General features: G+C 29.1%; 1 protein-coding gene across 1 annotated transcript in view; it reads left to right on the forward strand.

Annotated features, from left to right (window-relative positions):
• Positions 1 to 1,285: 1,285 nt before the first annotated feature.
• Positions 1,286 to 26,785, forward strand: part of LOC119666300 (nucleoprotein TPR-like) — a 25,666-nt gene continuing 166 nt past the window's right edge. Inside the window, exons 1-7 of the mRNA XM_038075582.1 lie at positions 1,286 to 5,803; positions 19,072 to 19,208; positions 21,565 to 21,738; positions 26,054 to 26,208; positions 26,278 to 26,425; positions 26,486 to 26,665; positions 26,730 to 26,781. Coding sequence (XP_037931510.1) covers positions 1,615 to 5,803; positions 19,072 to 19,208; positions 21,565 to 21,738; positions 26,054 to 26,208; positions 26,278 to 26,425; positions 26,486 to 26,665; positions 26,730 to 26,781 — 5,035 coding nt within the window. The 5' untranslated portion in view covers positions 1,286 to 1,614. The remainder of the gene's footprint in view (positions 5,804 to 19,071; positions 19,209 to 21,564; positions 21,739 to 26,053; positions 26,209 to 26,277; positions 26,426 to 26,485; positions 26,666 to 26,729; positions 26,782 to 26,785) is intronic.

The following is a 26,785-nucleotide window of genomic DNA, read 5'->3' on the forward strand; positions in this document are numbered from 1 at the left end:
AATAAAGATAAAAGATCTTTCTGTGTAGATCAGTAAATTAAGATCATAAGACCTACTATAGTAGATGGATATCATGAGATCTCACATACAACTCAACTTTACACTCTATGCAAATTTATAATTATGAAGATATAAATCGATTTCAATTCATATCAAGAAAAACATCACTAACTTATGACGATATTGCCGTTTCTACGTTATGAGCAACATAGTTTGAGTTATATTTTGATAATAGATTTAGTATAGTTCTTATATGACCTCATTTATAAAGTCATATATGACATTGAGTGGGAACTGAGAGAGATACGAATGCACCTTAAACTTAGGCTCATTTGCTACTTGAAAAATTGTTTTTATTTAGTTTTTAATTAATTTTAATAAGTATAACATTTATAATTTAAAGAATAGACTATTATCTTAAAGTCAAAGTAGGTTTAAACTCTGTAAAGTAGGTTCTGTACTAATCTCTATCGAAACAACAGGGCTTAGAAACATACTCTAAGTCCAGAAAGCAACACAATAGACTCGACGTTAGCCGTGCCATATCCCAGATTTTAACTTTAAACTAAAAGATGCTTTTAAATACTATTATATTTTAATAAAAAAATTATTTATTAGAAAGTTATTTCTACTCAGAATTATAAAATTTCCATTTTTATAAAAATTAAAATAAATAAAAAAAGAAAATTAATAATTTAACGAAATATTAATTTGAGTTGTAAACCTTCAAAATATTTATTAATAATAATAATAAATCGCCTTTGTTATTAAAAAACGAGAATCACTATAATATTATCGGAATACAAAATTTTCAACCTTCAAAATTAAAAACCAAATTATTAATAAAATAAAATAAATCTTAAATATTTTTAGAACATAAAAAATATCAAAGTGAATGCAAAAAAAAATTAATAATTTAAATAAAGAATTTAATATAAAATAAATTAAAAGTAAAATAAAACTAAAAAATGAGACACCAAATTTTTAGACACTTTAAGACGTATTCGTAATTCGTAATTCGTAGATCGTAGATCGTAGATCGACGGGTTCTCGTGAGTCAAATGGGTGCGTAAAATTGGTCGTCACGCGCCAAATAAAAATCTACACAAAAATACTCGAAAGATAGCGACGCGGTGACAAAAATTCTGAAACAGTGTGGCAAGTGACTAATTTAAAATTGTACATAGAAAAAGTGCTGTGTTTCAGTACCAGTGGTAAAAATTTAAAAATAAAAATTGAATAAAATAAAAACAAATTTTACAAAGCTTCAATTTGTAGTGAACATTTTTATCTAAAAACGAATTCAAAATTCGCTCAAAATATTATAAAATACAAAAATAAAATCAACTTAAAAATAAAACCTAAAAGTATTTGCAAGTGAATATTTGCACTATTTTTAAAACAATTTGTTATACTGCAAATACAAACACTTTTTATTTATTAAAAGAAATAAAAAAAATCCGTAAAAACTGTGAGAAACACCTATAAATATATCAGTAGATTAGTACAAATTCTTAAGTGCTTTTTAAGTAATTGATACAACAATAACAACCATAATATATAGAGCACATATTATAAATATAAAAACAAATCAAAAGAAAAAAATTTCTGAAAATGCCTCTCTATTCTGACTCCAATTTTTACTACAGCGGCGGCAGTAGTCAACTCTTTTCGCCGTATTATACTCCTGGTCATTATACAAGTTCAACGAGCTCACATGGAAGTGGTGCTTATGGACCTTATACCTCCACTTTTAATCGAAATTATAGCGGTAGCTATATTGTGCCTTTAACACCGCCACGTACTTCTAGTTATACTTCACATAATCTCTCATCGCGATATCAGCCAAAACTATCAACCATAACAGAGACATCTACATTGATGAGCAACCCTCGTCACACAACCCTCTTGCCACTGACACGCATACAATCGCCAAAGTTTACTGACTACAAACCCACAACAACAACCAGTCTAACGTCAAAATATATACCTCCACGACCAATACAGATCAACACTGCTGATATTGATGTGTCCTACTCACGGTATGACAAGCATAAGGAGAAAGAGGAGGCGCACAAAAGAGAAGAAGCGATAAAATCAACTATTAACTCAGAGAATAATAAACAGAGTGTAGAAAGTACAAATAACTCAAATGCAGTACTGGCAGAGGAACAACGTCCAGCGCGTTCTACCATCAAACGTGATCGAGCAGTTGTACGTTTATCGACAATACGCTCACGAAGCAGAGATCGTGCAGCAAAAAGAACTCCGAAAAACTCTAAGGAACATACTCCGGAGCTCAAGGAAAAGAAGCTTAAAGAGACAAGCGACACTAACGAAGAAAAATTAAGTTGGCGTCAAAAACTCGCAGATGATTTAGCAGCAATTCCTACCTATCCTATCAAAAAATCTCCAGGTGAACTTATGCGTGAGAGGTATTTAATACAGGAAGCAAAACCGAATGAGCCACTTGACTTAGCCCACAAGCGTATTGATGCTGAACTGCAAGATGTTATTAATGAAATGATTGTGGAAGTCGATCCCATAGATAATAGTATACGTCGATTAAGCATACCAAAATGTCCTACTTTTCACGATATATGTGAAGACATATCCTCAGATAAAATTGATGATGATCTTAATGCAGGTGAACTGAGAAGACGTGCTTCTATAATACTGGAACAAGAACAAGAAATTATAAATCAATTACAGAAATCAGCCTCAGGCAGCTTTCAGTTGATTCACTTACAAAGACAAGATAGTCAAGAACATTTAAATGATGAGACAGCGTCACATCGACAATCGGGTAATAAACGCAAATCGAAAAAGAGCAAAAAAATAAAACACAAGATAACAGCTATTGTCGAAATTGAAAATTCTCCATTGGCTCCCATTTCACAAGAGCAAGAAGAAGACATCAACACACCCTCGAACAAGAACCCAAACCCAACACCGAAGTTTACATTTAACGTGGATGCTGTAGAGGAACATCATGAAATACACAAAATATTTAAATTACCAAAAAGAAAGAGCGTTAAAAAAATTTCAAATAATAAAGAGATTAGTTTACCAGAGGGATTTTTACAATCCTTACCAAAGGCCAAGACTTCACCTCTCATCAAAAAAGCTAAACCCTCAAATTGTGAAGCGGAAATATTTACATTTGATACAAAAACAGTTAAACAAAATGAAGAAGAGGAAGTAAAATCGGTTACTCTTAAAAGTTTACCTTTAAGCAAAAATATAATAAAAGAAGAAGTTTCTATAGAAAGCCCTAAAGAAAAGAAAAGTCAATTAAGAGAAGATAGCAAACAACAAGTTCTTCCATCATTAAAAGAAACAAATATGAAAACTAAAGTTGAGACAAAACTTGATGAAGTTGACTCAAAGCAAGTGAAGCAAGATGTGAAAGCAACAAAAGCTATACTGACGTCTTCGATTTCCTTAGATGCCAACTTAAACAAAAAGGACACTTCACAAACAAAAAAGGTTCTAGAAAAATCACAATCGTTAATTGTAGACGACCAAAACCCTACAATAAGCCCTGCAAAGGCTTTGAACGTAACCAAGTTGAAGGAGCCAACAAAAGGAAGGCAAGCAAGAATTGAAATTACAAAAGTTATGGAAACAACTACTTCTGCAACAAAAGCCATACCAACAGTTTTGGAAGCACCGACTGCTGCTGATGTGTCAATAGCAAAAACTACAAATGCCGATCTAAGAGATTTGAAAAAGCCACTATCAGTAAACGCGGAAGAGGTTAACTTAGCTTTAAGTAATGCAAAGACTTTGAATATAACTACTTTAAAAAAGCCAGCACAAGGAAAAGAAACAACAGCTGTTACATCTACAAAGCCCACTAATTTAAAACCAACCAAATCTCTTGATTCTGCAGTAGAATCAACTGCAAAGTCTTCTGCAAGTATTTTGGAAAAATCACAATCTCTACATGTTGATGAAAATGAACCGAAAGTGGCTACTCCGAAACCAATTAGGAAGGGTATACAAAAATCTGAAAGTGGTGAAGACTTTTGGTCTCAAATTGGTTCACGGGAAACACTTTATATGACTAATCGTAAGAAAAATTTATATGACAACCATTGGCAGAATTTTGAAACACTTGAAGAAACTCCTAAAGAAACAGAAAGCAAAACTTCAAACGATAGTGAACAGTTCAAATTTAGTTCACAGCCAATTGAAACAAGTCAGAAACAACCTACTGAGGACAAAACAAAAGATAATAGCTCAGAAGTTCCAGCTTCAAAATTGGTTAAACAAAAAGAGTCGAAGGAAGACACAAAACCGGAAAACACACCTACCAAACCCGTAGCACAGGCCGTGTCCGAAAAGCCGACTAACAAAATTGATAAACAGAAAGTAACGACAACAAACACACAACCAACAGAAGCTGAAACAATTGAATTGTCTACAACATCGTCGGGACCGAAAATAAACATCGGGCAAGTAGCCAAGTCACCTGAACCACAAAACAAATTCACAACAGAAAATATCAGAGAGAAAACGGCTGTTAATAATGCAAATACTTTAGCCAAAAATGCAAAATTGGCAACAACAACGACAGCAACGACAGCAACGAAAACAACAACTGCAGCAGTAACGACAGCAGCAAAAGATACAAGCACAACCAGCAGTAACTCATGTACAACAACAGAAGGAAATAAATCTATTGCAACAAAACAACAGGAAACGAAAACGAATAAATCAGCAGAATCGAAACAACAACTGAAATCCATTGATACCCAAAATTCGAGTGATAAATCGAAAATACCAGCAACAAAGGCAAAAGTTGCCGGTAAAATAATTAAGAAATCACCTACAACAGCTGCCAATGTCAAAACATCACCCACGGCAGCAATAAATGCCGATCACTTCATTTCGGTTGCACCAGCGAAAATCACCACGTCACCAACGAAAAACAAAACTGCGTCACCGACGAAAACCACAACAAACCCGACAACAAGTGCCAGTACAGCGAAGGCAATTACTACAATATCGCCCAAGAAGAAAACAAAGACTTCAGCAACCACAATACCAACAAAACAAACGCTGACTGAGGCTACGACTACTACTACGACCACGACTACGATCACGATCACGACAACGGCGGCTACAACAGCTGCTGTCGCTATCAATGAGACTGACAAGAGCAGCAAAGGCAACACCACCAACAGCAGCAACAACGGCAACACTTGCGCCAGCAACAATTTATCAAAGTTCGCAACAGTATCGAATTTGGCACAGTGTTTACACGACGTCGACGCCGATCTAGAGGATTATATACCTTCATCCGCGGGAAATAGCGACGACGACAGTTCATTCGATTATTCCAGTGCGGACGGTTGTGAAAATTTAAGTGAAAGCATGAAAAAGAAACTAAGACAACGTCGAAAAAAGGAAAAAGAAGAAAAAGCGCGTTTCGATCCGCAGAAAAAAATAAAAATCGATCCCACAAATAAGTGTTACGTGAAAGATGAAGCACCACGTTATCCGCTTGTTGCCACACCGCGTCCGTTGTGGAAACGCGAAAAAATTGTCTATCCGGACGATGATAGTGATGATAGTGATGAAAGTGGCTCCACCGATGAAACCGAAGATAGTGAAGAGTGCACCACATCCGAAGAGTATGAGGATGATTTAAATCCTTCCGGTATGACATCACTGACAGGTGATAGCGGAAGCAATACATCAAAAGAAAATTCTGCAATCATCCGCATGAGCACCTGCAGTAATGATTCTGGCTTTGAAGGTGGTACTGCGCCTTCAAGCCCCAAAAAGATGTTAGGTAAGTTTTGAAATTCATTCACGGAGACGAAACAGTGACCATTTTTTGCTATAATTCTTTATTATACAATAAAAATTTCAACAAGTTTTAATTAGTATAGATATTATTTTATACAAAACATATACTATATTGCAAAAAAAATGCTATAAAATTAAATACTCTGTTTTGCTATTTCAAAAATATATAAATTAACAAATTTGTGTACATAAAACTCGTGTGTATATTAACGCAAAAAAATTTAATGTTAACCCGTTAGTGGCGATTTAAAAATCTCAGAAAATTAAAGAGAACTAAATATTTTTTAATATTAAGTATGTGAACAAATTAGAACAAATATATCATAATAATATCAGGAAATTATTATTTAAAATAAAATAAATATTAATAGTCTTAATAAGTGACCACAACGAATACTACAACTACGAACACCACAAAGTTGCTTAAGAGTCGGCTATAAAATATAGACTATATTTACACATTTTGAGAAAAAAATTCCATGATGAGTTAAGTTAAATTACCATAGTTATAAATATTTATAAGTAATATGTAATTAGTAATATATATAGCTGGGGTGTTTCTGCAGAGTCCCACCTATCGCACTGACTAATTTGCGTGTTCCTCATAAATTTCGTGATTATTCAATAACTAATCTAAGATCTGCGTACCGCCCAGTGCGGTTAGTGAACAGTCTGATACTAGATATTGCTAAGTAGGGCAGCTTATCGGTGTTCGCATATAGCTTTAGCGCTCTGCCCCTTATGTACTTTTTGACCGAATCTATTCTAAGGTCTCTTAGCATGTCATTGGTGTGGATGTACCATGGCACTTTAAAGAATCTTCAGAGAGCCTGACTTTGAGCAACTTGTAGCTTTTGGATAGTACAGTCGGCAGCTTTGCTGTACGCGATACACCCTTAAAACAGTGCTGGTATAATTATCTGGCTATAGATCAGCTTTCTGTTCTTCGCGTTAAGGTTGTTGTGTTTGAAAAGTGGTTGGAAGTATTGTATTATACTAGATCTTAAAGCAATTAAATCGACAGTTGATAGTGCATAGTATAGTATATACGTAAGATAATGTTTGCGGATATATAGATTACGGTCCCTGAAAGATTAATTTGACAACAATTTCATGACAATATTTAATACTAAAGTACACATGGCATATTTAATGTTTTTGTTTACAAACAGCACATATGAACGTAAAATATATAAAAAAAAATATATAATAATACATCTGAAACATTTAATATACCGAAACTATAAGAAACAGATTAATGTACAAAATGCTTACGTTTTAGCAAAACCCAAACAATATTGCCCACACATTTAAAAATTTGCCAATTTTATTGAGCGATCCGATCCGCGCACGAGAATCATCAAAGATACGGATAAAGCACTAGAGCTATAATAGATATATACACAAACTGTATAGAAACGTTTCGGACGACATTTAAAATTGCCACGAATAGAAAAATTGAAATAAAAAAATTATCAATATAATAAAATAAAAAGAAAATAATAACGAATTGAAGAAATTATAAAATCATCTTTGGTGTTTTTGAGAATTCAACTTTTAATTGCAAGGATGCATAATAAATCGTACGATTTCTGCTCTTTAATTGAAATATTCCAATTAAATCGAATAATTCAAGTAAAAACAATGAATATTGCACATACATACATTTATTGACCGTGTCAAATAAATAAGTTTATGGATTAAAGCCAAAAATCTGCGGCAGAAAGTAATAAGCAGAAACATATTTTTCAGATAAATTTTTTGCACAAAAAACTGATTGCATGCAATAATTCTTGACATTGTTCGAGTACAAAATTATTTTGAAGCATGCTATAAAAATATCGCATGCTACTTTCTTGTGTGAATGCACATTATTTTTATACATAATATTTCAATTTGTGTAAGGTGTTTATTTTCTGCTCGCTGCGGTATGAATCCGATAAATATTTTTAAATTATCTTACAACACTTGCTTGAAGAATTGTTTTTATAAGTGCAAATACTTATAAATTTTATAGATAGATCTATAAAAACAGCATCGCACAATACTCACTACAAAAATTTTTAATGGACAACGCCGCGTATGTGAAACAAATTGCGCGTGCCACAAACTTTACGATTATAAATGACAATTTTATGGCATTTCTAAAAATGTTTAAATAAAATTCAGCAACACATGGATTTCATATTCGATTTTATATGTACGTGTATGTTCCAGAAGTCATTGAACTTCTTGAAATATAGAGCAGAATGCAAATTTATTGAAACATCCAATATTGAGTCTTTTGCATGCCTTTCAAAAGTTTATGCCGCTTAATTATAAATCTTTTTTAATTGATTTCAACACACTTGATCGCAATTAGTCGACTCATCGCACGCTAATTGATAATGCAAATATCAAGGTCCTTCGATTTATTTATATCGAACTGCAATGCAGTTCTGTACTTTACATTGTGCAAGTAAAAATTGTTGCCAAAGCGGATATTTTCAAAATATTCGAATGTTTAAACTAAGAAACATTATAGCAAAAAATTGATTGTATGACTTATTACTGTTCATCGATTATTTTCAATTTTGTCAGTATTTATAAAATATTTATAATCAATAATCCTTTGAAATTGAGGAGATTTATTGATTAAAAACAAACTATATATTGCTATATATATATGTAGAGACATTTTTAAGAATATATTAAAAGATAATACAGATTCCTTTATTTTAAATAATTTTATATATGTAGTTCTGAAAAAATTCTCCTTCTCATCTCCTTCGCTTCTTACGTTTTTCATTATACAGTAGTCGTCTAATATCGGGTCATCTAATATTGGTTTTTTTCGCTGCATGAGAACTTGAAATGAGAATATTTTTCAAATTGCAAAAACATTCCACAAATATTTTTTGAATAAAATTTTTTTATTATAATCGGGTAGGTAATTTCATGGCATTTGTATTTATATAATATTTATATTATATAACTTCCGGCATACGAGTTAGATCATCCATTCAACAAGTACAATATTTGACTATTTTTTGCAATAAATGTCGTATGACGTCAATGGTGGCATGAACTCAGCTTATAAAGCTTCAAGAGTCGCTGGTTTGCTGGTTTGTCGGCATAAACAAATAACTTACATAGCCCCATAAGAAGTAATCGAGAGGCGTTAAACTGCAATAATGATGGGCCAGTTAACAGGACTATTTCTGATATAAAAGTTGTTGTCAAATTGATTTCACACAAAATCGTTTGTTAAGCACGCTGTATGACAAATTGCGTCAACAAGTTAGATCCAAATGTCACCGATATTTAAATGAATATTTTTTGGAAACAAAAATTTAGTCAGCATGGCTCGATAGCACTTACTATTCACGTAACGGCAGCTCCTTCCTCATTTTAAAAGAAATAAGGTTTGGTGATGTAACAGTGATTCGTTAACGGCTTGAGGATTATCTTCGCTCCATATATGACAATTTTGCTTATTGACATAGCCATTTAATCAGAAATGTGTTTTATCACTAAACACAATTTTTCAATAAGGCTCTTCTTCGACCAGTTTCAAATAAACCATAACAACCCGTTAGCGAGTTTCGGCCTGACGCAGCATGTCTCCCCGGGCGCCTCTGCCGCCTGCGCGCCTTCTCCAGTCTCGTATATCAAGTCCAGTTCGTGCTCCCTCAACTTGATCACTCCACCGGAGACACGGTCTACCTCTACGTCTTCTTCCGCCAACTACTGCTTCAAACACCTTTTTCGCCGGAGCGTCTTCATCCATTCTCCCGACATGACTAAGCCATTTCAAATCAACCCAATCAGCAAAAATGTAACGCAAACGATTAGTATAGTTATTAATATCGATATCAATAATTCTGATGAGGCTAAAAAAACACCTGTTATAAGATATACCCAGTTCAGCGATTATTCAGTTTGACGAGCTATAAAATTCTGTCATTGACTACTTATTTATTATTTACAATAGTTAAAGATTTAACGAATAGGCACCAGAATGGACTATTGAATATAATATATAATGTATTTTTACTTTTTAATATATTTTTAACTTTTTGGATGCAATGGCCGACAAAACTTCTATTAAAATGAATGGAAATGTCAATAACATCAACGAAGTCTCTTATTGCCAACCGAACTTTGATTTTTTTAAGGTATGATGAATCCGTTTATGTACTGATTAATTGGAACGCAGTAATTGGTCAAGCAATGGGGTCAGTCAAAACATATCAATTATTTAACTAGACTAAAAAGTCCCCCAGAACTTACTACGGTTGAAGATATATGAAGAAGTCCCACATCTCTTGTTTATTAAAGCAAAATGTAGATGATACAACATCATAACATCTTAAATTAAATTAAAATAAAAATCAAAAATCATTACCTAAATTTCAGACCCTCATTAATTTTTAATTTGAACAAAATTTTAAAATGATATTGTAAACCTCATCTATTTAATTAAAAAGAACATATAAGTATAAAATACTCATATCATTTACTAAGGTAATTAAATAAAATAAAGTAATAAGTAATTAGTAAAATACTCATATAATTTACTAAAGTAATTAAACTAATCGTTGAAAATGTCCCACTTACAAGACCTCAGATTCGAATATTCGCATATTGTGTAAAGAATTCTTTCATTCCATTTTTTCTATTTAATACTTCTTGAATATTATATTTTATTTTATTTTTTTTAATTATTCCAAGTAAACCAAAAATGATATAGATATATTTTTTAACACAAATAAATTAAAAAATGATAACAAAAATTATATCTTAGAAGTGTTATACGCGAAACCTAAAAAAAATATTTTAAACATGTTAACATAAATAATATTTTCTGAAAAAAATTGTCTTAAAACAGCCATTTTTTCCTTTAATCCTTTACCTTAAAATATCGAGTTTGACAATAAAAGACACTTTAATAAACTTCAATTGTTAGTATTCTAATACATATCAACTCACTAGTTGCACTAAACATTCTTACTAGTTACTGAAGAAATCAACTAATCGTTGACTCTATTATACTAAGGGATCAATGAAAGATTGCTGGTATTGTGTTACAAGACGGAGACATCCATATAAAAGTACACGCTTTTAGCACAGCTTGTTGTTTCTTATAAATTCAGGTTTCTCTTAAAGTCTTGCCGTAAATAAAATTCTATTATATATCCCAAAACAAAGCAATACAAAAGTAGAAGATTATGAACTTCAAACTGTTAATAGTTAAACATACATTACTTCGAAAATTAGTGTTAACTCAATATGGATGCACCCATCATCTGAGACGGTTCGAGAAGAAACAATACTTTTACTGCTTACCGAACAAATTAACCAAACAAATAGATGACCCCATTATACTAAGGGATCAATGAAAGATTGCTAATATTGTGTTGCGAAACGGTTATATCCGTTTGAAACCTCATGTTCATATCATGGCTTGTTGCTTCTATAAATTTTCTATTTTTCTCTTAAACTCATACCGTAAATATGTATACACGTATATAACTATATTATGTGTCTCGTATTAAAGAAACACAAACGTAGAAGACAATTCCCTAATCATACTAGTTATATAAACTACATCTTTATACAATATTTAACGATCTAAGCTCATTGATCCAATACAATCCAACAACCTTTCAGAGTCTACTTAATTGCTAATGACAAAGCAGTGAAAACAATAAATAAATTAAATAAATAAATTCAGTGGTTATATTGTATTAATTAATATAAATACGGCAATGTTTGGTCGCAACGTCCTAATGGGACCTTCTAAGTAAAATATTATAACATTATTTTTTCGCTTCCCTCTATCAATCTTTAATAAAATAATAATTCAGCTAAAAATTATTTTAGTTAGTTAGTATTAGTCATATCAAAAATAATGTTAGTATGATTAATAATATTTACATATTTTTTGAAATATTTGAAGGAATTTTTTTATATACATTTATAATACGATAAAGCACACCTCAATAAAATTTAATTGAAAAAGTTGTAAAATAATAACTTTAAGAACTTTTGTGTCAGAATTATAGTTAAAAGTTACGTTTTCTTTATCACAAGACTAGACAATTTTATCCCAGACATTGTTTATTTTTATTTAAAAATAAATAATTATAAACATATTTATGCATCGTTTTATATTTATATAAGATCAAAATGAACACCCTTCTAAGTTGACGAAAATAGCCAAAATATATATATATTTTTGAATAAATACGCAAAACAAAGATCAAACTTTTGAAAATAAATGAAAGTAATCACATTAAAATTTATATATAAAAATTATTTAACATTTTTTAAATTTAATACTTGCGTCAAGAGCCAAAGTCATTTATGAGATTGATTATCATTTTAGATAAAATTTAAACAATACCTAAAAATAAAATAACAACTCATAGAAAGATTTAAAATCGATAGAAATAAATTAATTGCCAAGTAGTAAGTAATTATGACTACATTAATTTAAATTAAATTAATAATTGATACATTTAATAATATTATTGTTATAAATTAAAATTTATAAGAAATATTCCTCAACCATTGTGTGGTACGCTCTACTTAAGGTTCTTCTAATTTCCAATACGTAATGCATCCCACGTAAAATATAGTACATTAGATTTGTTTGGAAAAGTTAGCAAATCAGTCAAATATTTATTCCATTTGAACGATGAAAATTGAACTATATCCTTCACTTCTCGCAAACACAATCATTTTGCTTTGCTCGTGCACTATTACAGACAAAAATAATAGAACTTTACGAGTCCACAAAGCTCGTAAAAAGCTCAAAAAGTACCGGGAGTCCAGCATGTAAAGAACCCACTTAAGAAGGAATGGTTTTCTTAACCCAGGTTTAATTTGCGCGTCATTTGTCATTAATTAGTTCATTTTTTGTGGGGGTTAAACACATCTCAAGTGTGTAAAAATCAAGAATTTGAATCAAGAATTTCATTTCACTTCCTTGATTTTGCATTTATATAATGTATAAGAGTATAATATTTATATAATATATAAATGATTGATATGCTTTTGTAGAGATTTTGCATGAAAAATGTATTTAATTCTGCAGATCAGAAAATTTAGAGTTATTTCAGAGGTAATTGCGAACATATAATCCATAAATTTATACGGATTTATTGTATTGAAATACAAGTTAAATTAAGTATTTCTACATAAATCATATTAAATAACTATAGAAAACTTTTAAGAACTTAACAAGGTTCACGATGTCGCATGTTTATCAAATACAACTAGATATATTAAACGCAGTAAAGGAGAATACAAGTATTAACCGATTTAATATAATGAGATTGATTTGCTAATCTATTTATCTAGCTTATTGTCGGCAATCTATTATCTCCGGTTTTAATAATCGTATTATAGTTTAGACAGTGACTTTATTATTCGTATAAATACAAATATATCATATCAACATTAAGCGAATTGGATTGACTATATCTGGTAAGATTCATATAAAATATCTGGTAAAAATAGGTTTATGTAATATATGTAAATGTACATTGAATATATAAATCATCTGTAACTTTCAAAAAGCGTTAGTTATCTCTTAATAAACGATATTCAGACATCAGAAAAGACAAAAAGATTTAATTAATTGATTTGCAATCATAGCATTTGCAAAAAAATACTAAATAATATTTGTTTTTAATTACAGCATGAATTTATAATTAAATTCATAAATTTAAATTATAAATCCTTAATTTAATAGGTCAAAATTCTACCAAACAAAAAGGAGTTATACTTTAGGGAGATTAAAGGATATAGGGTAGGTTAAAGATTATAGGGTAATAAATGGTGTTATAAGGTCATTTTTAGTTATATTTATCACAAAAATTATTGTAAATCTCTTCTAGTTATTTGCAATTATGGTACCGTAAATAGTCCAAAGGAAGAGAAGTGTTGTGCCTCACCTATCATTACATAGACTACGTGATTCATTGAATTAATAACACAAAAAAAATTTTATGCATACACCATAAAGTCTTTATATAAATCTTAAAGTATTATTTTTTCTGATCTCTAACTTATTTTATTGGTAAGAACTCAATGCACGACCTGCGTCCTGTAAAAGTAGCGGAGTTCGATTTTCAAGGACAATGTCATGTATTTTTACGAGAAAACAGCAATAGTTCGAAGCAAAAAATGACAGAAAATAATATAATTATTATAATATAATTGTATTATTTTGATAAATAAAAATATTTTTGAAATAAAGTCGTTTTTTACTGTTAGCAGAATAATTTTTTATTAACTAAATACAATTATATATATAAGAATATACGCATTCTTTATATATATATACTATTTATTTTACATCAAAATTAGTTATTAGTTTAATTATTTTTATTTCTTAATTTTAAAATAATAACAAATTCAAACTAATTCGACAAAGAAGTATTATTTATTTGATTGGCTAAAAAAAATATTTAAAAAAATACTTAAGCATAAACTTGCGATATTTTTACATGTTCTAGAATCAAGTAAAAGTCAGTATTAAATACAGGGATTACGTATTGATAGTTTAAAACTTAATTTGTGCGATTATATATTATTCTCATATCATCTTCTAAATCAGCTGTTAATAACAATAGTCAATATTTATAATAAGTAGTTAGTCTATAACTTAACAACTAAGTTAGAGTGATAATCTTGATAACTACTTTAATCTATTATTGGTATCACAATGTACAACCACTAAGAATCTTAGATGCAAATAGTTCAACTATTCCAAAATGAAATAGCTTAATGCATAAGTTAAATATGCATTCCAATTGCACACTGTGTGACAACTTTACTGCTATTTTAAATTAAAGAGATTAATTATTTTTTTAATTAAAATAAAAAGTTTTAACTTATTTGCTCTATAGCTCAGTTAGCAGGATATAGCCAAACGGAAGAAATAACTTCAAGTCCTCACCCTGAAGTACATATATATGCTTATATACTGAAGTACTATATATAAATACATACATGTCCCATCATGTATGACATATATGACAGTTTAATATTTTATATAAAATCACTCTCTCTGAAAATTATTTCTGTCTGCGGACCTAGCATTAACTATAATATTACTATCATTGAATAAAGAAAGTTTCAGTTTAGCTTAAATAATGGTTGAGAATCATCATCATCATTGGCTAGATAACCCTTTACGAGTTTTTGCTTGATGTAGTATACGTCTCCATTCGACTCGAACTCTCGTTTTCACTCTCCAACATCTCAAATCTAAAACTTCTGGTTCCTGATCAACTACCTCTATCTATCTTAGTTTTAGACAATCTCTGCTTCTACTTCCTGCATACTGTCCAATCATGATGCGTTTTGGGGTGTAATTTTGTTCTGCTCTTATGATGTGCCCTTCTCATCTGAACTTATTTGTTTTAATAACTGTGATTATATTAGGATGATCAAATAAAAATTCCAATTCATGATTGTATCGTTGTGACTAGATAACGTTGTTTTGAGTGGTTCCAAAAATAATTTAGAATAATTCTAGATATTGTGTTGCTATTCAAATATTTACTAGATTTTTAACTATAACTATAAAATTTAGCATTTTTTTCTACTTTATTCTTCTTTATTATAACGCCAACATCGTTGTTGCTATTAGAATGAGTAAAGTGTGAGTTTTCTTGATATTATCACTTTAGCAATAAAGTGATAATGTCACTCTATCGTTAGGAAGTAGAGTTCTTTACTTCTCAAGAGGTAAAATTATTTTCATCGGCAATTCGTTTCTTCATTGTGAATACGTTTCTTTCAATTTATCAGCTATAAATTTCATTATTTCCATGCAAACTGATATTCTTGAGAGACCGTGAATATCAATAATAACTTTCAAAAGCTATTAAATTTAAAAATCATAAAACTAATTTTAATTTTATTTGACTATCTAGTGACATTTAGCTTGATATAAATTATAGATTTAATGTAAATAAAAATAATTTTATTGAATTTATTACTTTTAAATATACAAAAAATTATATACGTGTGTCTTAATTAATTTTTTTTTGGCATTAAACACAATAAAATTAGTTATTTGTGTAATTAAAAAAAATAATTCTTAAAAATTTAATAAAAAATAAAATATCATTCAAATATGTCCAAGACAAATGTGATATATACTTTTTATGAACATAAAGACGTGTATCAAATGAATATTTTTTAAATTAAATTAATAATTTTTGAAATCAAACAAATGCTATTTAAATAAATTGTGTATTAACAAATAAGTTTTAATTTATATACATATTTTTATATATTTTTATTTTGCCAAAACTTATTTTTATCATTGATACGATGATGTGCTCTGCTCTTCACCTCGTCTCCATCGTCCCCATCGTCCTCATCATCGCCAAATTCCTCTTCGACTCGAGCAGAGTGTGACGTTAATTGTCACAAGAAATGCGAGCGTTTGACGGCCAATTTATGCGGCGTTAATCAGAAACTAATCGTCGAAGCTTTGGCTTACGTGAAGAGAGGTAAAAATAATATATGATTTCAAAAAGTTGATAAACAGATACACGCAACGAATTCGATTAAAAAAGAACATCTATAACGTATATAACTGAAGATCTGATTTACAAGTACAAACGTTCTTTTTCGCGTGAATTCAAACGGCGCAATTGGGAACTTGAACATCACACCATCACAACACCACAACATCATATCACATGCATTTTCCAATTCGATTTCCTATTTTTTAGGGGTTTTGTTTATTATTTTTATCTTTTCCATTTTATTTCAATTCAATTTTTAAATTTTTCAATTTTTTAATTTTTTAATTTTCAACAAAACTTACAGAATGTTTTCATATATGTACTAATGTAGAGATATACAGATGTACCCGAGGGAATTCAATTTGTTTATCTAAAACAAACAAAATAATATTTAAATTAGATAAATAAGAAATTTTCTCTAGATCTGCAAATTGCTTTTATAAGTAATTTTCTTTTACATCTTAAAAATAAGTAAATAGTTTTGAGGCAGAGTATAGTATATTTATATACAAACATACAAATATAGCAAAGCAAATTACTAATAAAATAAATCTCAACGTTTAATAGTTTTGTAAATAGTTAATATTAATAAAATTAGGATTTTGAATAAAATTAGATTTTGAAAATCAACATTAAAGGTCATTTAATATTTAAATTTTTATATATTTTTTATAAAAAAGTGATCTTAATGAAAAATGTGCCAAAAAATTTTTTAAAATATTAGATCAAAATATTTTTCAAAGGAAACCTTGTCTTATTACTTTCAATTTCTTAGAATTTTATTTATAAAAATGTAGACAAAAATAATCAGACTATTGACAGGAAAATAACTGATTGCTTGACTGATGGCACCACCACGTGATCAATATTTTTTACCCAAAAATAAATTTTATTTATCTTTTAAATTGATATATTCATTCCACAAGTACAAGCATTCATGCATTTAGCAAATGTTATAAATAAACAAGTTCAACAATATACTATATATTATAGATATATTTTTCCAATGGAAATGTTTTTGAAAATGTCTGTGATATTGACAATAAATTTTTTATTTACAAATTGAAATTTATTTATGCGCACTAATTCTTATAACAATAAAAATATGTACAGGTGCTCGAGAAGCTAGAGATTCTCCTAGTACACCACCAAGTTCGAATCCTGCATACAAAATCGAAGCAACTGATGACCACGATGGTATGATATTTTATATTAAAACCTATTTAATTGACTAATATATGTGAACCTATTACTTGCAAAATTATATATATATATATATATTTGAGTTAAGTTATTATTATAAAACATATATCTTTTCACATTTGTAGGTCTAATAAGCTTTTCATATAACAAACCAATTTAACAGCTATTAATTTTTTATAATTTTTATAAATTAATTTCCATTTTATTTTAAATCAGTTTCAAAATGATTTTACATCAGATCTAGATGGACTACATCGAGCCAAATCAGAAAGTGCACACTTAACTTTAATTTAATGTGTTTTAATATTTTCGTTTAATACAAACCCATTTGAATATAACAATATAACTTTTTATATATAACTATTTATATATAACTATTTGAATGTAACTAATAATAAATAAATTTAATTTTTTCAAAACAAGTTTTAATCCAGGTCCTGCTTTCTTTAGGTATTAGACAAAAATTGCAATTGCATAAACTTGAGATCTAACAATAACGAATCATATCATCTATATAGAAATGTTTTTATTCTTCCGGTAATATGAACTACAAATCAAGGATACATAAAACTTATATTGTGTCTATAGCCAACTTTACATATTCTCTGTTGTTTTAAATAGGAACTTGCTTCCAATAATATTATTAATATCCTTACAAAGCACTAATAAAAAACTCCAAAGTCAAGCTGATTATGATAGAAAACTGATTATGATTATAAGTAAATGCTTTTTTTTTAATTAAAAATTTTAAATTATAAAATGCTTACAGTAAGAATCAATCCAAAATTTCAAATTTGATCAATGCATTTTCAATGTGGGCTTGGATCCAAATATGGACCTTGAAAAGGAAGTATGAACACGTTCGAATTTAATTTAATTTCATTTACACGAAATTTGGCTGTCTGAACATAGTATAATACTACAAAAATTCACTTGAATATCATTTGTGCACAATTCACTGTTAAACGATATTTAGATACATACAAAACAGCTACATGGACAGTTGGAATAAAAATCATTGCTAATAGGTATATGTAGTTAAAAGCTAGATGAACTGGCCTTAAAAGGTTTCACTTAAAATGATTTTTTTCAGTCCCTCGCATTTCAATTTAAAGGTACAATACTATTAGGTAAATAATACTTAAGGATTTATTATAACAACCAACCAAAAAAAAGTATTACACTTTCCTTAAAATATTTATTTATTTTAGAGCATATTTTTCTAAAATAGTCATAAGTTCAACTGAAACAATATTTTAATTCACACCAATATTAATTGTGTAAAAATATAATAAAATCTTAATGTTTCAAATTAAAGTTTTATGTACATATTATATACTATATATAATATATTATTTATAGTTATTGCGTTTATTTAAATATTTATTTATATAATACGATACTTTCAGGTGTTTATTAGAAAGAAATGGTCACTTTGAATGCAAAAATTTAATTGTTATTATATCAAAAGTACACAGTTTTTATTTGTATTTTTTTTTTTGGTATTTTATAGAAACATCATATACATATTCACAGTTTCAAAAGTCTGGCCGATTCACTGCACCCGCAACAGTTATACCAAGATTCAAGAATTATACTGTGGAAGATTTTCATTTTCTGGCTGTTCTTGGTAAAGGTAGCTTTGGCAAGGTGAGTTAGAAACACTACCCACCACTAAACCAATAAGTAAAATTTTAATTCCAAATCCTTAATTAAAACAATTAAGTAATTGAAAATAATTGAAAGTAATTGAAGTAATTGAAAATATCAAAGCTATGTACAGACGTTTCCGAAGATTAATGCTTAGCCAAAGAACCAAAAGAAAATCGGTTGGAACTACGTTTTCGGTATTTATTGAGAGTGTGAAAAAAAATTAAAAAAGAGCTTCAATAAAAAAAGCCCTTAATCTATCCTCAGCTCATAAACAATATTTAAATATATTTTTAAGACATCTATAACTTCTTTAAAAAAAACACACACAAATTTATTTATTAATACTTACGCATCCTAACAAATTTGAGCGTTTTTGTCGAACAAAATCAAAAGGCAGGTCACTTCAGAGTTCGATTACAAGAAAACGATTCATATTTATAAAATATTTTTTTCCAAAATTGACTTTCTTTGCTCCTCGTATATCGATTAATATTCAATAAGAACGATATTTTCATTTCTTGGATCAAGGAATTACTTCTCAAAGTAAATGCATTTTAAAATGAAATAGCTGTATTATTAAAAATTTAACAATTTCCAATATAAATAAAATTATCAATTAAGTTTTTTTTATAAATAAAATATCTAAGGAACACCGTTTTTTGATCTGTTTCTGCCCAGCACATGCTGAACTGCAAGCCCTCCCCCGGAATCGCATTATAAGCTTTTCCAAAGGTACTTATTGATTCTAACCCTTGAGTTTTTAACTATACGGTAACACAAGAGGCTTATAAGCCTAAGTGGATCCTTTGGGACCACCGGTATAATCTACCTACCTAATTTGCTTTTTTCATTAAGTATAAATTTTGCATTAATGCCATTACAATAGTAAGTCTTCTGTGCCTACTAAAAGTTAAACGGTAGATCATTATTGTATTCTGCAAAAAAATAAAAGCAATATGCTCTCCACAACGTCTCTAAGTTTAACCAAATGAAGAATATTTTTACAACAACATTTTTTTTATTGGTAAAGTGTAACCACAAGTACGTCTAAGAAACTGAAATCTGGAACTCTAAATTTCCCCTACTTTTCATTTGAAAGCATATCTCACGAAATACCTGTGTGCCCGATGCTAGCTGAAATCGATGCTGGCCTATCTAAGTACACTATTAAGTTCAAGTACAGTCCATTTATGTTTAAACTTAATACTTGAATAAAACGATGGTTTCCTTAAATCATGGCATTTGGTACCATTGACTACTATTGATAGTAACACTTGCATTTTCATCATATTTCAAGAAATATGGTTGGTTAAAACCACCACATCAAATACTGCATTCAATACTGCATCAAAACTTGACCTTATCAATGGTGATAAGGTCAATTTTTGTTAAAATATTTTCCATTTGTAAAAGAATGACCCATACGCAAATGGTGTATAATATATATAGGAAGTTTGTTTTGAATCAGTAATTATTTTTTGAATCAGTAATTATTTTTTGAATCAGTAATGAGGAACTAATTTACCAAAATGAGTACTCAGTTGAAAATTTATACACAGTGCGATCAATATAATCGACTAATTATGTTGACTATTCGTAAAACGACTTAAAAACTTCACAACATGTTTATTCTTTGGGATGCCAAGCCATCATCAAGAGTACACAAAATTGAAAACATAAGATCAGTCAATATTTTAATAATACAAGATTTACTATATTTACTAATATAGTATAAGTTTTTCCCCTTTGTTCTTCTCGCATTCCGGAAATATAGGCTTTAATAATTAATTAACCTTATCTTTAGAAATAAACACAGAAGTGAAGTGTACTAGATTTACAAACGAAGTTTGAAGAGTTTTAAGAATTTGTCTTTTAGACTAATTTTTTAATGGCCATATTTCAGGATCTGTAAATGGTAGAGTTAGAATTAACTGAGCTTTAAAAAAAACTAATTAAATATTTTATTAATATACGTTTTTGCGTAGACTAAAATCTTTAGGTAAATATGATATATTGGAATATTTTATTTGAATTACTTTCAAATAATAAGACCGAATGAGTTTTATATACTGACTGAGGATTATTATACTATAATTGTTCAAAAAAATGAATATAATGTATTCAAAATTATTATTTATTTTAAAAAAATATAATGGTATTTAAAGAAACTGAGTAAGATGGTATAAGAATCGCGGTGAATAATACTACTTATTGGATTGTCTAATTATATACCCCATTTAGAAACATAATTTTTATGTTAAAGTAATTATTTTTTATTAATGATTTATTTAATGATGCATATTGTTTTTGCCAAAAATGAATCCGCTAAATAATTTATTCCTAATCCATTCAGGTGCTTTTGGCTGAATTACGTGATACGACATATTATTATGCGGTGAAATGTCTTAAAAAAGACGTCGTCCTTGAAGATGATGATGTGGACTCGACACTAATAGAGCGTAAAGTTCTGGCCTTGGGTACGAAGCATCCGTATTTGTGTCACCTGTTTTGTACATTTCAAACTGAGGTAAGTGCAAAATACAAAATATTTCAAATATTTAATTATTGTAATTTCATATTTCGAAGTCCGTATTTGAAAAAAACGCTCATGCTTATCTGAAATCATAATGCAATTAATAGCAATTGCAAAATATGAAAATTTCGCAACAAATAATTTTAAACAAATTTAAAAATTTTAAAAATATCTCAGAAAATGCTTGCTAATTGCGGTCTTAGATGTTGAAATAACATTTTCTTTAGGATTCATAAGATTCAATTTGGTATCTATTTTGCGGAGTGATTTATTTATTTGTTCTCTAGCGACTGTTGGCTTTCAACTTTATTATATATTATATTATTTATTTGTTTTTATTTAAAGATAAATTAATGTATTTGTACTTAAATTTATATTGTATATAATTTTGTTTTTTTTTTATATATATATATTTGTTTTAAATATTTTCATTGCTAATTGTTACTCGTGGCGCAAGTGTAGTTAACTTTTAAATAGCTATAAAAGTACGATTTGTTTAATTATTTTAATTTAAAATTATTCATAGTTAAAAATAGACTACACTTTAAAGACAACGAGTATGAGTTTTACAATGTACAGAAATGGCAGACATAATAACATATTTCTTTTAGATTGTTTTTGTAAATAGAAAAAAAAATAATCAAAATTAATTTAAATAGTGAACTTCTAAATGGAATTATACATAGACGATGCCATCTAACTGCAGACTCTGAAAGTCCTATTTTCTATTCAAACAGTTTTTTGTAAAGTAACACAATAGCTAAGTTTGTAAAATCTATAACCCACTTCAGCCGTGATTCCGTATAAACATAATTATTTATGTCCCAGTTATTTAGTTAGTTGTGATAGAGGGAGGAACGCGTCCTCTTCAATTAGCTAAAAAAGCCGTTTTGAATCCACAAAACCTCGTAATAGGAGATAGTAGAGAGAAGGTCAAGTTACAACCAGCCAGAGGCATTTATAAAAGTAAGAATCTGGCCAATGCTAATGCTAGAGATATATTGATGTCCTATTATACAAAAAAAAAACACATACACAACAAATATACTATTGTCAATTTAGAATTTAAATAAAATTCTATAATTTATTTGTAAGTGCTGTACGAATTTCTTTGAATGAATAATAAATAATAAATAATTTCTTATACCAAATAATTCTATTGAAATTGATAAAATGCTGTGACGGCCTACCATCCACATTTTCAGAAACCATTTTTTTTAATGGTTCCCTACATATTTATTGTCTTTATTGGTTGAATCTATTATAGAAAGTATAATAATAAGACATTTAATATTTTTAGAAAGTCCTTATTCGATGAATATTTAATTTAATTCAACGATGATATATGGTACTATGTAGAATCAATTATTTCTTTAACACCTGTTAGACTATAAGAACTAACAATAAGTAAATACGCGCCTTTAAAACATTAACAAAATTAAATAAAAGATAAATTCAAAGGTAAAATTCTAAAATTAACGGAGACTCGTATGTACTAGTAATTCGACCACCGACTGTGAATGCTAACACGTAAAGTTCGATGGCCACTTTATAGATCAGGGCACAGAAATTTGTACTACATTTATACAGGAGGAACTATGTCTCTTAGTACAAATTGCTTATCAATGAGAACAGAATCGGTGACCACAAACGCGAAGACTGTTTCTGCTACTAAAAATCACTGCATTTTTTTTTTATTTTAAAATAACTTCCGAAAAACTATTTCTGTGGAAGGTGTTCAAAACAAAATTGGTTCATGATTACGCATTTGTATTGTTTTATCTACTATTCGTTAATTTAAGATAAAACTTATTGTTTTGTTTATATATTTTGCTCCTTGGTCTAGTTTTCTCATTGAAATTTTTAAAATTTAACCAAAAATTTTGTTAATAGGAATTTTTTATATTTTCATATCTATGAGAATTAATTATTGTTAATTAATTATGATATAGAAAACTGAAAACGTTATCACATGCATAAATTTATTTTAATACTACATAATTATTAATTAATTTATTTTAATTTATTGTAAGCTTTTAGCACTTGTCAGTCCGTATATATGTTTAATTACAAATTTTGTTTAGGTACTTATTTTTTTAAATCAAGACAAGATCAAAAATTTCATACATATTTAAACTGAACTGCTTTGGAAGATGTGTTGGAATTAATAAATCTGGTAATTTATATTCCAAATCTGATACACAAACTAATCAATCCAAACTGAGACTTACCTATTATTAATAAAATTATTTATATGCATTTCAGAAACGGTTGAAATATAAATTGTTGTTGAAAATCTTCTTTAAGTGTTAATATACTAATAATTTGAACTTATAACTTAATACTGAACAACCCTCCAATCCAGCAAAAAAAAAACAATTTTTATTGACGTGCGACTCCATTTTTCAAATAACTTTCCTTCCAGAGTGGTACACTTATTCCAAAGCTGCGTAAACTTTTCGGGGATTTTTTTGCAAAACAAATTTTCTTTGCCCTCAAATGTGAGCAAATGTATTACAACCTTCTAGGTAGGTTGGAATGGCAGCCTTGTTTCCAAAGAGTCCACTTGAACTCAAATAATGGCCCATTATACTACCTTCTATAGATCGGTAACAGTTTAGCTACGGGAACTACGGGAATAGCCTTAAACTTAGGCTTCTAAGTTTAACCTTCGAAGGTTAAACTTATTTTAACTTATAAAATTACTTTATCAATCTATAAAACTTTAATAAGTATCTTTTTATAGTGTTTTGGATTGGTAAATCTGGATTCGATCAAGATCTCAATCTGTCAAATTCTTCTAAATCTTCTAAATCTAAAAAGAAGAAAACTGGAATTTAATTTAAAATTAAAATAAGAAAAATGGAACAGAATGTAATTGCCTAAACTGCCCGGCTTAAGAGACCCTGAATTCGACTAAATGACAAACTCAAAATATTTGCTGAACGCAATTGATTTAAATCAAGTACGAGCGCGGTTTGATAAGTCAGTGACTTTTTGAATAAAATAAATTTTTTCGGCAAATAAACATTTTATTTTTCCACATAATCACCTTTTAGCTCGATACATTTAGTCCAGCGTTTTTCTAATATTCTTATTCCCTCCAAATAATAGGTTTTCTCAAAGGTCTCAAAATACGCGTTTGTTTCGGTAATGACTTCTTCATCCGACTCAAATCTCTTACCGCCCAGCCATATCTTTAGGTTTGGAAACAGAAAATAGTCACAGAGAGCTAAATCTAGAGAATATGCTGGATGGGGTAGCAGTTCGTATCCCAATTCGTGGATTTTGGCCATCGTGACTTAATCAGCACACGAAATTCACTTTTTTCCATTTTCGTAAAAATTCACGTGGTTGTCTACTTTGAACGGCTATCAAACACCAACTGAACGACGTAGCTTGCTCAAAATTAAAAAGTTGCCTACTGGTAGATTACAGCTGACGGCAGCACTGTTGCATTTGGAGTAACTGCGCGGAAAATTCAAAAAGTCACTAACTTATCAAAGCGCCCTCGTAATTCTACAACCAGTATTGATAAAATTTGAAAAAACCACAATTTATCATAGTTAAGTTCATTCATATAGCTGTGGTTTATGTGTTAGTTTTAAACAACTCAAATAATAGCACAGCAAGTGCAATTGTAATTTGCGAATAAACACCAAAAATTGAAAGAAATCGAAATCCGAATAATGTGAATTTAATATAAGTTGGCTTTGTATGTTAACACGCGAGACCACGACTGAAATTTGATAGTCCTGAACATAGTCTAAACTATGTTCAAACTCTACCGTTTTTTTTAATTGGTATAAATTATAAGTTTTAGTAAATTGGCTTGAATAAGATGAGAGAACCTATCTAATATGTTTTCAAATTTCAAATCTAAATGTTTTATTCTTTAATAATAAGCCAATCGATCAAGTAGTGAGATTAGGTATCAAATTATAGAAAAATTTAAATAGCTATATATTTAAGAATAAATTTCACCTTTCCGTCAGATACCAATTCATAAATTAGTAAATGCATTTTCCTGCAATAAATATATCTTTTTCTAAAATCATATATATCTTAATACATACAGAAGGCTTGACCTATAAAATAAATGTTTATAAGATATAAATTTTATAATGAATAATTTTATATAAAGTGTCATACTCGTTAAATAAATTTAGCGAAAAAATGTTTAGTCGTCAAGTGCCATTCTAAGCTGTAAATCATCTCATAGTTACATTTTTGTGTATTCAAAAATTAATATTTAACTATTAACAACAATTTTGAATATAAATTTATAAAAATTTTTAAATCTTTTAAGAGTCACTTATTTTTTGTGATGGAATATTTAAATGGCGGTGATCTCATGTTCCACATACAAGAAAGTGGTCGTTTTTCGGAAGAACGTGCAAGATTTTATGGTGCCGAGATTATTTCAGGTCTAAAGTTCTTACACAAGAAAGGTATCATATACAGGCAAGTATAAATTTATAAAAATATGTATATTAATTTAATTCTAATAAAACTTCTTTGTGTAATCCACAGAGATCTCAAATTAGACAATGTGCTGTTAGACTACGAAGGTCATGTACGTATTGCAGACTTTGGTATGTGTAAATTGCAAATATATCTGGACAAAACGGCGGACAGTTTTTGCGGTACACCAGATTACATGGCGCCTGAAATCATAAAGGTAGAAAAACTTTGCATCTATGAGAAATTTTCGCATATAAAAAATTATAACTTCTTATAGGGCGAAAAGTATAATCAAAACGTTGATTGGTGGTCATTCGGTGTACTTTTATATGAAATGCTAATTGGACAATCTCCATTTAGTGGTTGTGATGAAGATGAGCTCTTCTGGTCTATTTGCAATGAAATTCCATGGTTTCCTGTATATATATCAGCTGAGGCAACTAGTATACTCAAAGGTGTAAGTTACTTCGCACTCCACCGACAGATAATCCATTCAATCAATTTTCTTTCTTTATTTAAAGCTTTTAGAAAAAGATTACACAAAACGTGTTGGCTCACAATATAGTCCTGCTGGTGA

Source organism: Teleopsis dalmanni, chromosome 1 (assembly GCF_002237135.1).
Source record: "Teleopsis dalmanni isolate 2A chromosome 1, ASM223713v2, whole genome shotgun sequence".
In the NCBI taxonomy this organism is placed as follows: domain Eukaryota; kingdom Metazoa; phylum Arthropoda; class Insecta; order Diptera; family Diopsidae; genus Teleopsis; species Teleopsis dalmanni.